This window comes from Orcinus orca, chromosome 1, assembly GCF_937001465.1.
Source record: "Orcinus orca chromosome 1, mOrcOrc1.1, whole genome shotgun sequence".
Taxonomy (NCBI): Eukaryota; Metazoa; Chordata; class Mammalia; order Artiodactyla; family Delphinidae; genus Orcinus; species Orcinus orca.
In genome coordinates, this window is record NC_064559.1 from 166,829,674 (window position 1) to 166,845,179 (window position 15,506).

Sequence of the window (15,506 nt, forward strand, 5' to 3'; positions counted from 1 at the left end):
CAGTTGTTGTGGCACATGGGCTCAGTAGTTGTGGTATGTGGGCTCAGTAGTTGTGGCTCATGGGCTCTAAAGCGCAGGCTCAGTAGTTGTGGTGCATGGGCTTAGTTGCTCCATAGCATGTGGGATCTTCCCAGACCAGGGCTCGAACCCATGTATCCTGCATTGGCAGGTGGATTCTTAACCACTGTGCCACCAGGGAAGTTCCGTAGGCCGTAAGTTTTTATTTCTTCAGTTTCTTCTGGAATATATTTTTCTTCCGTGCAACCTCCTCTTCTGGTTTAGTAACAATCTGCTCTTTTTCAGTAAAGATCATCTCAGTGTGGCAGGGAGAGCTCATGTATGGGTTGATCTGACCATGAGCTCTGTTAAGTCCTGTGCCGCATCTTGGGGGCTTTATTCACTTGGATGTGCTCAATGACCAGAGAATCTGCGTTTAAGCCCTTAAGTTCAGCATGACTCTCTGCATTTTTGAGCATATGCTGTCAAAATTCAGCACTCCTTTTGGGCCACTGACCCCGCGTCCAGCCCCACTGTTCAGCCTGGGCACACCTACTAACTCCACCATTGTAACAACGGAATGGCACACATTGCTTCTGTAAAGTGATATCCGTCAGATACTTGGTGGCTTTTCGGTTATGCATACCCTTAACGGCCTGGACAGTTTCACCAGTGTTCTTAAAGTGAACACGAAGATTCGAACCTCTTGATTTGCATGATTCTGTGGGGTTTTCTGGGTCAAGTGAATACCAAATCATTCTTAGAGGTCACCTCAGGCAGCTTACCGGAAAAGGACCACCCTGGTAGGTCTTGTACCTGTTCTACAGGTGGGAGATATTGAGGTTCAAACTGTAAGTCATGTTCCCAAGATGATATAGCTAGTAAATGGGTCTGGAACTCAGGTCAGCTTGATTTCAGAGCCTGAACTGTGACATTTCTTCTCTCCCAGCCCATTTCATTCCACCCTGGAGGTCTGGTTCCGTTGCCTCACACCTGGAATGTGATAATAGCTACCTGACCAGTTGCCTGTTCCCTGGGCCCTCCCCACCTCTCCTTGGCCTGCCCTTAGTCATAAGGGCAACACTCCACAGGATTGCCTCCCTGCCCGAAATCTTGGTTGGCTCGGGTCAGGATCCAACCCAACCAATGTTTCAGGCTTGATGGTCTCCACATTCACTTCATGCCCCACTGCCCCCCTTCCCATTCCAGGCTGCATGCAGCTCTCCCAATCCATCCTCCACACCTCTGATCTTGTATTAAGTGCTGGGACTGCAGAGTCAGGCAGGGGCAAGGTCTGCCTGGTCATCCCTTTACCCCCTACTCACAGGAATCCCTTCCTCAGTAACACCCCTCTGCGCGAACACCTCTGCTTCACGTGGCACCCTGGCCTCTCCAGTCACAGAACAGTTCTTCCCCACGTTGAACTGTTTGCCTGACCAGCTTCAATCCAGCTTCTTCCAAGGACTCTTGGTTGCAAGTGGTAGAAAACCAACTCCAACTGCCTTGAGCAAAAAGGGACTTCGTTGACCCAGGTCTTGAAAAGTCCAGGAGTAAAAGTGGCTCAGACATCACCGGATCCAGGATTCGTCTCCAGCTGCCATCCCTTGTCTCCGCTTTCCTCTGAGTTGACTTTGCTCTCAGGGAGGCCGTCTCCCTGCGGAGGCCCCCTCCCTGCGGAGGCCCCAGCAGTTTCTGGCTTACATCCAACTAGCCTAGCAAACCCAAGTGAAGTGAGAGGGCCTCTCCCAGGATCGGTCTTAACTGGCTTCACTTGGATCACAGACCCATCCCTGAAACAGCCACTGTGGCCAGGGGGATAGAATCAGACCTCAGTCATGTGCCCACCTCCTGGGGCAGGAGGGGAATCAGCTTCACCTGGACCAAAGGAAGATGGGAGTGTTACAAGCAGATGAAGAGGACATGGGTGGTCGCAGTTCACAGCAACAGATATCCACCTCCCTGCCCTTGTCCATCAGCAGGAAGGGCATGCTTCCTCCCATGTTCCTGATGGGCTTGTCATTTCCTGGGCCATTTCTTCTCTGTACTTTGTGCTCTGGTCACTTACAGAAGGGTTTTGCAAAAGTTCTTCCTTCCATTGGCTTGGTGGGCCTCCCCTGCCTGTTCTCTCCCCCTGCTAGTGATGCATGAGTTAACACGCGCAAATGCTTGGAACAGGGCTTGGCACCTAATAAGCCTCAGTAAATGTTAGCTGTTACTCTGTTGACTATTAATTTAAGCCCATTTATCCTTCCAGGCCTAAAGTTAGTTCTGATGGTGAATCTGGGCTCTGCCCTTCAGTGGTTGTGTGACCTTGGACAAGTTATTTTGCCTCTCATTTTCTTCGTCTGCAAAAGGAGGCAGGTCATCCCAACCACCTGGGGTTGTTGTGAGAATTAAGTAAGACAAGATACAGCAGTGCTTGGTACAATGATGGCAGCTAGTAAATAGTTATCATTTGTGCGGTTGTTATTACTACCATTACGAAACCTGTCCTGAACTTTGCAGTGAGAATAAATGTTTTCAAAGTGCTTTGATCCTGTTCTCTTGCTCTTTTTTCATTCTGCTTTGTGATGTGGCAGCACTTTGGCTTTTCTGTCGGCCTCACTAGCCGGGGAGAGTCCAGAGGATAGGGCCAGTGGGTGTTTCATCATTCCGCTCCTCCTGGTACCTGGAAGGATTCAGGGCCTCGGTAAATTCCCAGCTCCCTCTCCTGAAAGCAAGGCTGTGAGCTGCCCAGGGGATCTCTGGCAGGCCCAGCTCAGCCTCTTCTCATGTCTGCAGGTGCGGGAATGGAAGGAGCAGGGCAGCAAGACCTTCATGTGTACAGGGCGCCCTGGCTGGCTCACCGTCTCACTGCGGGTCGGGAAGTACAAGAAGACACACAAAAACATCATGATCAACCTGATGGACATTCTGGAGGTGGACACCAAGAAACAGGTGAGGGTGGCATGGTTCCCTGGCTCTGGGAGTGGGTGGGGCACTGCCCCTGGTGCAGATGACTCACGGGGAGATGATTTTAGCCAAAGGCGTCTCAGAGTGGACGGGACCAAGGCCCTTGGTCATCACAGAAGGCTCTGGCCACCATTGCCATCCTCTAGAGCCTCACAGCTTTGGAAGAGAATGGTCATAGCCCCATCTCACAGGTGGGCAAAGTGAGAGCTCAGGGGGATTCTTTGATTATCTGCAGTTCTACAGGAAGACAGGGATGGGGAAATCATGGGCAAAAATGAGAGACAAAAATGAACCTATTTACCTCTTCCCAGTAAGGAAGCATGCTGGTAAAAATTGGGCTGTGGAGGTGGCTCAGAGGGTGGGCCTCATTCCAAGCTTTCTGGGGACCCACTTGTTAATAGCCTTAGATGTGTGCATACTCTTTGGCCTATCTCGTATTTCTACTTCTTGAAACCGGGCTCAAGGAAAAGGGAAATAAACTTAAATCAAAAACAACTCAGAGAGAGAGATCGTATCACGGCTTTGTTTTTAATCAAAGACAACACAATATCGAATAGTAGTGCGTTGTTAAATATGGTATATCCACGTCATGGCATTTTGTTGTGACACCTTGGCCAAGTTGCTTAATTTCCCTGTGCCTTTTTTCCCTTAACAGCTTTCTTGACATATACGTGACGTACAATAAACTGCACGTAAAATGTACAATTGGTAATAAATTTTGACATGTGTATGCACCTGTGAAACCATTACCACCATCAAGACAATGAACCGTCACCCCAAAAGTTTCTTCGTGCCACTTTGTAATCCCTCCCTCAGGTTCCTCCCTGCCTCTTTTCCCCACATCCCTAAGCAGATAATGACCTGCTTTTCATCACTGTAGATGGGTTTGTATTTAGAGTTTTATATAAATAGAATCATGCATTATGTACTCTCTTTCATCTTGTCTGGCTTCTATCACTCAGCGTAATTATTCTGAGATCCATCCATGTTGAAGCATGTATCAGAAGTACATTCTGTTTTTATATATATTATGTATATATATTATATATATCAATCACAGTTTGTTTATTCTTTCACTTATTGATGGATGTTTGGGTTGTTTCCAGTTTGGGGCTGTTACAAGTAAAGTGGCAAGGAGCATTTGTATATAGTCATTGGGTGGACATATGCTCTTGTTTCTTTTGGGTAAATACTCGGCGGTGGAATAGCTGGGTCATATGGTAGGTGTATGGTTAACTTTTTAAAAACTGCCAAAGTATTTTCCGAGTAGCATTTACATTCCTGCAGGTATTCCAGTTGTTCCACGTCATCGTAAACTTGGTATGGTTAATTTTAGCCATTCAGTTGGTGTATAGTAGGTATCTCAGTGTGGTTTTAACTTGCATTTTCCTAATGACTAATGAATGATATTGGGTATCTTTTCATGTGCGTATTTGCCCTTTGTATATCTTTGGTGAAGTGCTTGTTCCAGTCTTTTGCTAAAAGTTTTTAATTGGGTTGTTTGTTTTCTTACTAGAAACAAGACCTTCATCATATATACAATTTGTAAATATTTTCTCCCAGGCTTTGGCTTGTCTTTTGAAAACCAGAAAATTTTAATTTTGATGAAGTCGGATTTAATAATTTCTTTTATAGCTTGTGCTTTTTACATTTTATTTAAGAAATCTTGCCCTACTCCATGTCACAAAGGTTTTCTCTTCTGTTTTCTTCCAGCAGTATTATATTTTTCAGGGTTTACATTTAGAACTATGATCCATTTTGAGTTAATTTTTGCATATGATGTGAGATATGGGTCCCCCCCAATTTTTTTTCCACGTGGATTTCCAATTGTCCCAGCCTGTTTTGTTGAAAACACAATCCTTTCTCGACTGAATTACCTTTGCACCTTTGTTGAAATCAGTTGTCCGTAAACACAGGTCTGTTTCTGGACTCTGCTGTTCTATTGATCTGTTCGCCCATCTGTATGCCAAGAACACACTGTCTTGATTACTGCAGCTTTATAATAATAAGTCCAAAAGAATGAGTTGGGAAGTATTCCTTCCTTTTCACTTTTCTGAAGGAGTTTGTATAGAATTTGTATTATTTCTGTAATAATTAGTGGAATTAACCAGTGAAGCCATCTGGGCCTGGAGTTCTGTTTGTGAGCAAGTTTTTAACTGCAAGTTAATTTTTTTTAATAGATACAGGGCTCCTCAATTTGTTTGTTTCTCCTCAGTGAACTTTGGCAGTTTGTGTTTCTAAAGGTATTTGTCCATTTCACTAAGTTGTATAATTGATTGACATAAAGTTATTCATAATATTCCCTTACTGTCCTGTGAACATCTGTAGAATCTGTAGTGATGTCATATCTTTCATTCCTGATTCTGGTCATTTTGTGTCTGCTTTCTTTTCTTCCTGAGCAGTCTGGCTAGAGGTTAATCAGTTTTACTGATCTCAGAGAACTAGCTTTTGGTTTCATTGATTGTTCTCTCTTTCTGTTTGTTTGTTTTCTGTTTCATTGACTTCTGTTTGATTTTTGTTAATTTCTTTCTTTTGCTGACTTTGGGTTTAATTTTACTCTTCTTTGTTTAGTTTTTTAAGGTGACAGCAGAGGCCATTGACTTAGACCTTTCTTTTTTTTTTTTTAATATAGATGTTTAGTGCTATAAATTTCCACCTAAGCACGGTTTTAGAGCCATCTGCAAATCTGATATCTTACCTTTTCATTTTCATTCAGTTCAGACTACTTTCTGGTTTCCTTTTTGATACCTGCTTTGACCCAGAGGTCTTTTAGAAGTATGTTATTTAGTTTCCAAATATTTGGGATTTTCCAGAGATCTTTCTGTTACTGATTTCTAATTTAATTTAGTTGTTGTCAGAAAACATACTTTATATGATTAGAATGCTTTTCAACTTATTGAGACATACCTTATGGCCCAGAATATGGTCTACTTCGTAAGTGTTCCTTGTGCCTTTTTAAAAAAAAATGTGTATTCTGCTGTTTTGGGGTGATGTGTACTGTAAGTGTCAGTTAGGTCAAATTGGTTGATAGTGTTGTTCAAGTCTTCTATATTCTTATGAATTTTCTCTTTACTTATTCCATCAATTCTTGAAAGGGGGATATTGAAATCTGCCTGTGATTGTAGATTTGTTTATATCTCTTGCACTTCTTTCAGTTTTTGCTTCATGTAATTTGAAGCTCTGTTATTAGGTATATAAATGTTTGGGATTTTTATGTCCTGTTGATTAGTTGATCTCTTTTTTTTTAAATAAATTTATTTATTTTTGGCTGCATTGGGTCTTCATTGCTGCGCGTGGGTTTTCTCTAGTTGCGGTGAGCAGGGGCTACTCTGTTGCGGTGCGTGGGCTTTTCATTGTGGTGGCTTCTCTTGTTGCGGAGCACAGGCTCTAGGCTTGCGGGCTTCAGTAGTTGCGGCGTGCAAGCTCTAGAGCGCATGCTCAGTAGCTGTGGCGCACAGGCTTAGTTGCTCCGCAGCATGTGGGATCTTCCTGGACCAGGGCTCGAACCCATGTCCCCTGCATTGGCAGGCGGATTCTTAACCACTGTGCCACCAGGGAAGCCCAATTGATCTCTTTATCATTGTGAAATGACCTTTTTTAAAAATTTATTTTATTGAAGTATAGTTGATTTACAATGTTGTGTTAATTTCTGCTATACAGCAAAGTGATTCAGTTATACATATATATATTCTTTTTCATATTCTTTTCCATTATGGTTTATCACAGGATATTGACTATAGTTCCCTGTGCTATACAGTAGGACTTGTTGTTTATCCATCCTATGTATAATAGTTTGCATCTGCTAATCCCAAACTCCCAATCTTTCCCTCCCCCACCCCACCTCCCCCTTGGCAACCACAAGTCTGTTCTTTATGTTTGTGAATCTGTTTGTTTCGTAGACATGTTCATTTGTGTCGTAGTTTAGATTCCACATATAAGTGATATCATATGGTATTTGTGTTTCTCTCTCTGACTTACTTCACTTAGTATGATAATCTCTAGGTCCATCCATGTTGCTGCAAATGGCATTATTTCATTCTTTTTTATGGCTGAGTAATATTCCAATGTATATATATACCACATCTTCTTTATCCATTCATCGTCAGTGGACATTTAGGTTGTTTCTATGTCTTGACTATTGTAAATAGTGCTGCTATGAACATAGGGGTGCATGTATCTGTGAAATGACCTTTTCTATTACTAGTTATATTCTTTGCCCAGAAATCTACTTTGTCTGATATTAATGAAGCCACTCCAGCATTTTTTGACTAAGTGGTGACATGGTGTATCTTTTTCCATCATTTTCCTTTTTTTTTGCGGTACGCGGGCCTCTCACTGTTGTGGCCTCTCCCGTTGCGGAGCACAGGCTCCGGATGCGCAGGCTCAGAGGCCATGGCTCACAGGCCCAGCTGCTCCACGGCATGTGGGATCTTCCCGGACCGGGGCACAAACCCGTATCCCCTGCATCGGCAGGCAGACTCTCAACCACTGTGCCACCAGGGAAGCCCCATCATTTTCCTTTTAATCTATTTGTATCTTTATAGTTAAAGTGTTTCTTGTAGGCAGCATATAATTAGGTCTTGCTTTTTTATCCAATCTGACAATTTCTGCCTTTTAATTCAGATTTAAGACCATTTACATTTAATGTTATTATTGACACGGTTTGGTTTAAATTTGTTGCCTTGCTCTTTGTTTTCTATTTGTCTCGTTTGTTCTTTGTTCCTTTTTTCTTTTTTTCTGTCTGCTTTTGGATTACTGAATAATTTTTATGATTCTGTCTTAGCTCTTTTGTTGACTTACTAGCTATAAGCCTTTGTTTTGTTATTTTAGCAGTTGTTTTAGGATTTATGGTATACACTTTCCTTGTCACACTCTACCTTCAAGTGATGGTATCCCATTTCATGTACAGTATAAGAATCTTAGAATAATACGCTTCCATTTCTCTTCTTTCCACCTTTGTGCTGTTGCTATCCTCCTTTTACTTTTATATATGTTATAAACCCCACACTGCTAGTTATCTTTTAAAGAAATTTAAATAATAAGAAAAATCTTATATACTTACCCATATAGTTACCATTTCTTCATTCCATTTTGTAAATTTGTATTTCCATCTGTTTCATTTTCCTTCTGCCTGAAGAACCTCCTTTGACATTTCTTATATGGTGATTTTGCTGGTGATGAATCTTTCAGCTGTTGTATGTCTGAAATAATTTATTTGTCTTCATTTCTTTTCCAACTTGTGTTGTGGTAAGATACACATAACAATTACCATCTTAACCACTTTTAAGTGTGCAGTTCAGTGGTATTAAATATATTCACCTTGTCATTCAGCCATCACCACCACCCATCCCCATGACTCTTTTCTTCTTGTAAAACTGAAACTCTATATCCATTAAACAATAACTCCCCATTCTCCCCTCCCCCCAGACCCTGGCAACCATATTCTACTATCTGTTTCTATGATTTTAACCACTCTAAGTAACTCATGTAAATGGAATCATACAGTATTTGTCCTTTTAAATGGAATCATACAGTATTTGTCCTTTTGTGACTGGCTTATTTGACTTAGCATAATGTCTTCAAGGTTCATCCATGTTGTAGCATATTGCAGAATTTTCTTCCTTTTTAAGGCTGAATAAGATTCCATTGTATGTACATACCACATTTTGCTTATCCACTCATTCATCCATGGACACTTGGGCTGCTTCTGTGTTTTAGCCATTGTGAATAATGCTGCTATGAACATGGGTGTACACATAGCATTTCAAGACGCTGCTTTCAATTATTTTGGGTATATACCCAGAAGTGGAATTGCTGGATCACATGGTAGTTTTAATTTTTTGAGGAACAGCCATACTGTTTTGCATAGTGGCTGCACCATTTTAACATCCCCACCAACAGTGCTCAAGGGTTTTAATTTTTCCAAATCCTCACCAACACTTGTTATTTTCTGGTTTTGTTTTGTTTTTAATAATAGCCATCCTAATGGGTATGAGGTTGCCTTCATTTTTGAAAGATATTTTCAGTGGGCATGGAACTCCAGGTTGACAGTTTTTTTCCTTCAGTACTTTAAAGATGCTCCAGTGTCTTTTTTTTTTTTTAAATAAATTTATTTATTTATTTTATTTTTGGCTGCGTTGAGTCTTTGTTGCTGCGTGCGGGCTTTCTCTAGTAGCGAGCAGGGGCTACTCTTCGTTGCAGTACGAGGGCTTCTCATTGTGGTGGCTTCTCTTGTTGCGGAGCACGGGCTCTAGGTGCGTGGGCTTCAGTAATTGTGGTACACAGGCTCAGTAGTTGTGGCTCCTGGGCTCTAGAGCGCAGGCTCAGTAGTTGTGGTGCACGGGCTTAGTTGCTCTGTGGCATGTGGGATCTTCCCGGACCAGGGCGTGAACCTGTGTCCCCTGTGTTGCCAGGCAGATTCTCAACCACTGCGCCACCAGGGAAGCCCTCCAGTGTCTTCTTGCTTGCGTTATTTCTAACAAGAAATTTCTCGTGCTTATCTTTGTTCCTCTGTATGTAACTTATCTTTTTCCTCTGGCTGCTTTTAAGATTTTATCTTTATAACTAGTTTTGAGCAATTATTACAATGTGCTGTGGTATAGTTTTCTTCATAATTCTTGTGCTCGGAGTCATATAATTTTTCATCAAATTTGAAATTTTGGGGGTCATTATTTCTTCAAATATTTTTCTTTCCCTTCCTCTCTCTCCTTTGAGGACTGCTGTTACACATATGTTGGGCCACTTGAAGTAGTTCCGCAGCTCAGCTCACTGATACGCTGTTCATTAAAGGTTTTTTTCCTCTGTGTGTTTCGTCTTGGATAGTTTCTATTGCTGTGTATTTAAATTCATCACTCTTCTTCTGCAGTGTCTAATTTGCTGTCAGTTCCAACCAGTGTATTTTTCATCTCTAACATTGTGGTTTTCATTTCTAGAAGTTTGCTTTGGATCCTTTTACTGCCTTTTAAATGTCTGTACTTAACGTTCTGAACATAGGGAATACAGTATCAATAATTATGTTAATGTCCTTGTTTGCTGATTTTAATATCTATGTCAATTCTGGGTCTGTTTGATCAAAACACATTGATTGGTTATCCTCCTCATTATGGGTTGACTCTTCCCGCCTCTTTGCATGCCTGGTGAACTTTGATTGCATCCTAGGCATCATGAAGTTTACCTTGTGTGGGGTGCTGGATATTTTTGTACCCCTGTAGACCTTCGTGAGCTTCCTTCTAAGATAGAGCCGAGTTAGTGAGAAACAGTTTGATCCTGTTTGGTGTTGATTTTTCAGGTGGGGCTGGAGCAGCATGTAATCTAGGGGCAGTTATTCCCCGCTGCTCAGGCAAGAATATTCTGAGTACTCTACCCAGTGCCCTGGGAGTCATGAAGTTTTCCAGTCTGGCTTGTGGGAACAGATACTATTTCCTGCCCTGTGTGAGCCCCTGGCACTGTTACCTGCCAGGCTCTTCCCCTGGCGTCAGCCTCTGGTAATTTCGTCCTGTGTACGCACCAATCAGTCCTCAGTTGAATACTCAACGGGCACTCTTCGCAGTACTTCAGAGTTTTCTCTCTGCAGTTCTCTCCTCTCCAGTACTCTGTCCTGCAGACTCTATTCACCTTGGTCTTCTAGGGCTCTCGACTCAGAGTGCACTGGGCTCTCCCTTCCTGTACCGCCTAACTCCAGGCATTTAGCTGGGGCATTCATAGAGCTCACCCTGTTTGTTTCCTGTCAGCAATCATTAACTTCCCTGCCTGATGTTTACTGTGTTGAAAACTCCTGTTTCGTATATTTTGTCCTTTTTTTCTCCAGGCAGCAGGTTAAACTGGTTCTTTTCGCTCCATCTTGACTGAAAGCAGAAGTCCTCCTGATGGCGTATTCGTGTGTCCATTAAAAATCATGGTTTTTTTTAAGCGCAAACGTTTTTTGTTTATTTTTTTATTATGTGTAACATAGGCAAAATTATTTAAGTCAATAAATTTTTAAGGATTTCCTTCTACTGCCAGTCACCTCAGTTCCTCCAATATTTGGGTCATAATCTTCAAGATAGCCCTTTCAAAAAGAATTTTTGCTCAATACACAGTTGTCTTGTCAGTCAGTCCGCAATTCTTTTAGTTGGGCTTCTTTGATCTACAGTGGAATATGGACACACTACAAAATTCCCCACCTGTAATCTTTGGGATCCAATTTCCCCAAGCAGTTTACTTTAGGACCGTGTTTAGGGTCAGAGGGGATGAACCTTCCTGGTTCTGAATTTTACACACCCTAGAAAAAGAGAAGCATTAGTTCCTGTTGAAGATTATGTCAAATTGAACAGTTTGAGAAACTATAGGAATACTGTATCGGTAGAAATACCAGGTCTAACATGCACAAAGCCAAGAAAACCAATGATGCCAGATACTGAATTAATATTGCCCTGTCCTTTGAACAAAAATCATGTTTTCCAGGAGCATTTAATGACGAGGGATCACGTCACAGTATAGCATTAAATTTTTTTTAAAAAGTCTGTGTTATGTGTGTTTGCATTGGGTGTGTGTGTGTGTGTGTGTGTTGTATTAAAACATAAAAGTAGTAATATAGATATGCATGGGAAAAGACTAAAAGGAGATATACTCCAGTATTAACATTGATAACTTCGAAGAACTAGGATTAATGATTTTTGTCTTCTTCGTATATGCTGTTTCTTCCAAATAAATGAGTATTTCTTCTTCTAGAAGAAAAATAAACTAAGTATTAAATCTAAGGTGTTTGAAAGAACAAGATTAAACACTATCTAACCCAGCACCAGAAACCCCATTCACTGTAACTAAAGGTGGTGGAATGCTCTGGAAAGAGGCTCTAAAGCCCATATAGGAATCCCCATGTTGATTGTTTGGGAAGGTCTGGGATAACACCTTCTGCAGACAGAAGCCCCCGTTAGGCCTGGCAGCCTCCTTGTGACCCAGGGTCTCTCTTCTGTGTCAGCAGATTGTCCGCGTGGAGCCCTTGGTGACCATGGGTCAGGTGACTGCCCTGCTGACCTCCATTGGCTGGACTCTGCCTGTGCTGCCCGAGTTGGATGACCTCACAGTGGGTGAGAACTCAGACAGTCCTAGCGTCAGAGCTGAGGAACCTCGGCCCACCTTCCATCAGGTCCAGGAGTCACCACTGTCCCATCTGTGACGGATGTCACCCTGTCTGCTCGTCCAGCACCAAAGACAGGGCACTCACTGCCTGTCAGTCCATGTCTGAACAGCTTACGTTATCAGAATGCACTTTTCAATCGCTGTTTGGAACCTGCTTCCCTGTGACTTGCATCCATTGCTCCATTTCTGCCCCGTGGAACACACAGAATAAGTCTAGTCTCTCCTTCTATAGGATTCAAGGTCCCAGAGCCTTTCTTCTCCAGGGGAAACACCTTCAGGTCCTTTAACTGTTCCCAAGGGACACGGCTTCCCCCACCCAAGCAACCCTCCTTTCATCAATGTCCCTGTTGAAATGAATGCACAGGTTTCTAGGTTGTGTCTGGCCAGAGGTGATGGCGTGAGTGCCCTTGACGGGGTCTCCCACCCATCTTCCACCTCTAAGCAAGCCCTCATGCCCACATCTTAGGCCCTCCTTCTCTCTCCTGCTCTCTACATCCATAGAGATGGGAAATCTCCCCTAAGATCTGCCAGCCCTGTCATGCCTCCTTCATGCTCTGAGTTTCCCCAGCTCCAGCAAGGTGTCCTTTTCCCAGCTCTCCCCGACCCCCTTCCAGCTCTGCCTGGCTAATGCACATGTCTCTGCAGGGGGATTGATCATGGGCACAGGCATCGAGTCTTCATCCCACAAGTATGGCCTGTTCCAGCACATCTGCACTGCCTACGAGCTGGTCCTGGCCGATGGCAGCTTTGTGCGATGCACACCGGTGAGTTCAGAGATGGGGGATGCCCCCACCAGCCTGCTCTGGGCATTAAGGACCCCTGGGAGGTGGCTCCCCTGGGGGTGCTTCGTTTCAAATACACCTGTCCAGTCTGGGTCTGTATCCATAATAATAACAGAGATTTATGTAGCCCCTGATATGTGTTCAGATACTGTTGTAAATGCCTCATGTATATTAAGGCATTTAATTGTTAAACAGCTTTATGAGGTGGGTACTATTATTAGACACATTTTACAGATAGTAAACTAAAGCACAGAGAGGTTAATAAACTTGCCCAAGATCACACAGCTAGTAAATCCCACACGGCTGGGATTCAAACCCAGCTTATCAGGCTCCCAAGTCAATGCCCTTAGCAATTCATGTCACCATACTGTCTTGAAGTCAGGCCCAAGCATCAACATTCTATGCCAGTGGTGAGGTGTAACCAACAGTAATAAGAGGGGCTGTTTGGGAGAAATAAAAGGCAATTCCACGGCCCAAAGTAGGATGCAAACAGTTACGGAGCAGGACAGATTGAAACTTTAAATAAACTCAGATCTCACTGAGCATATCTAAGGAGCCCCTGGGATGGGAGGAACAGAGTGATCCTTTAGAAGTGAATGTTTCTGAGAGCCACCAGAGTTGTTGGCCTCACAGAGTCCAGGGCAGGACTCCAGGCTTGAGAGCTCTGGTCTGGACGAGATAGACCTCTTTCAGGATTCACACCAGTTCAGCACGTTTCCCGAAACACTCGCTGGGCCCTGCCTTCTAACCTGTTTATTATGAGCAGAGAAAGGAGACAGGCATTCATGAATTACTTCCCTTCTCTGAGGTCCAGTTTCCTAATCTGGCAAATGCGTTGTCAGGAGGAGAACGTAGATGCCGTATGTTAAGCTCCTAGCACAGAGCCGGGTGTGCGGCAGACACCTGCTTATTACTGCTATGAGCTGACAGTGTGATCAGGCGGTGGCCCAGATGGGCATCGGGTGGCCCATGTCTGCTGTTGCAGAGACTTCTGCCAGCCTGCTGCAGAGCTCCCCTGCTCCAGCATGGCCCTCACCCCACCACCTCGCTGCACCCACCACACCAGCACCAAGGGCGTTCAGCGTGAGCAGAGACCACACAGGACTGTCCTCTCCATAAAGCCTGGACAAGGCTAGACTTCTTCACAAGGAGCTTTATTAGAATCAAAGAACCAACCTTAGAACAGCCAGGTGAAAAGTTGTTTGTCTCCAAGACAAATACCAAAACAAGAAAAGCATGAGGTTAGAAGGAGGATCGCTGGATCAGGTGTCAGGCGGCCTTGCCTGAGCCCGACATTGCTGCACTGAATTGGGGGGAAGCCTTGGGTGAGCCATTGTCACCTCTTGGAGCCTCCCTCTCCTTACCCATTCAAGCAGGAATGTTAATGCTCTCCCTGGACTGTGGTTGGGGAGGGGGGGATTCACAGCTAATGGAATGGAAAAGGCTTTGTAAGTTTCAGTAATGGCCCATTTTAATGTCCCCTGGCTACCTTGACCCTCGTTAAGGGTTCATCTCTCTCTAGCCTGACCTGGGACCCCTGGCCCTTGGTCCCTCATTTTAGGACTCTGGCCAGAGCTGGTCCTGGCCTCTTCCTGGGTAGCCTGTGGTCCAGGGGCTGTGCCCAGGTGGAGGAGAGAGGATGCACTTTCCCTGAGCATCCCTGATACAGAGGGCAGTGTAAGGTCAAATGTCATGCTGAAGCTGCAGGGGGAGGACTGAGGCCCAGAAAGTGCAGTTGCGAGGTCCTTGTTCAGGTTGACACAGATAGGCCAGGACAGGGATTTAGCCCAGGCCCCGGGTCCTCTGCGCCCCGCTGATGACTCGCTGCAGCGCGGGGTTTGGGGGTCAAACATTCAGCATGTGTCCACTCCGCCTCACAGTCGGAAAACTCGGACCTGTTCTACGCTGTGCCCTGGTCCTGCGGGACCCTGGGCTTCCTGGTGGCCGCCGAAATCCGCATCATCCCCGCCAAGAAGTACGTCAAGCTGCGGTTTGAGCCGGTGTGCGGCCTGGAGGCCATCTGTGACAGGTTCACCCGTGAGTCCCAGCGGCAGGAGAACCACTTCGTGGAAGGGCTGCTCTACTCCCTGGAGGAAGCTGTAATCATGACGGGTGTCATGACGGATGAGGCCGAGCCTGGCAAGGTAGGCCCGGAGGAGGAGGGCCTGGATGGGCTGGGATAGAGCCTGATTCCCCACCCTAACCCCGGCAGCCACGCTCTTTGAGGCAGCCCTGGGTCAGCCCACCTGGGCAGCAGGATCTGTAGTCCGCCGTCTTAGGCTGTGACCAAAGTATCCATTTACTCTGCCCCTACCATCTGCCAGGTAACGTGTGTGTCTCTTGATAGGCGTAATCTTTGATCCTCACAGTAACCCCATTTTATAGATGAAGAAACCGAGGCTCCAAGAGGCCATGTAAACTTCCACAAGATGACGAAGCCAAGATTTGAGTAATTGATTTGATGCCTCAGATTCACACCCCTTCAGCGTACGCTGTGTAATTTTTAATAGCCGTTCTTTCTCCATTGAGAAAGGATTTGTGCTTATTATGGGAGGCTTGGAAAGTGTACCGAAGTAAAAGGAAGGAAGAGGCTCCACCTATAAATATGACCCAATCTGGCTCTTGCTAACGTGTTTGATAGATTTATTTCCTCTC

The 15,506-nt window shown here is 44.4% G+C and overlaps 1 protein-coding gene, 1 non-coding gene and 1 pseudogene across 3 annotated transcripts in view; 1 reads left to right on the forward strand and 2 right to left on the reverse strand.

The window, feature by feature from the left end:
- The window catches only part of DHCR24 (24-dehydrocholesterol reductase), a 35,186-nt gene that overhangs the window by 2,243 nt on the left and 17,437 nt on the right, over nucleotides 1-15,506 (forward strand). For both annotated transcript variants that reach the window (XM_033435426.2, XM_004273804.4), the window contains exons 2-5: nucleotides 2,779-2,934; nucleotides 11,912-12,017; nucleotides 12,715-12,833; nucleotides 14,732-14,995. In XM_033435426.2, the coding sequence (XP_033291317.1) occupies nucleotides 2,779-2,934; nucleotides 11,912-12,017; nucleotides 12,715-12,833; nucleotides 14,732-14,995 (645 nt within the window). The remainder of the gene's footprint in view (nucleotides 1-2,778; nucleotides 2,935-11,911; nucleotides 12,018-12,714; nucleotides 12,834-14,731; nucleotides 14,996-15,506) is intronic.
- LOC105748191 (60S ribosomal protein L17-like) lies at nucleotides 221-755 on the reverse strand (annotated as a pseudogene).
- On the reverse strand, nucleotides 11,280-11,406 carry LOC117202884 (small nucleolar RNA SNORA8). The gene has a single exon (XR_004485395.1). It is a non-coding gene; the product is annotated as a small nucleolar RNA SNORA8 (small nucleolar RNA).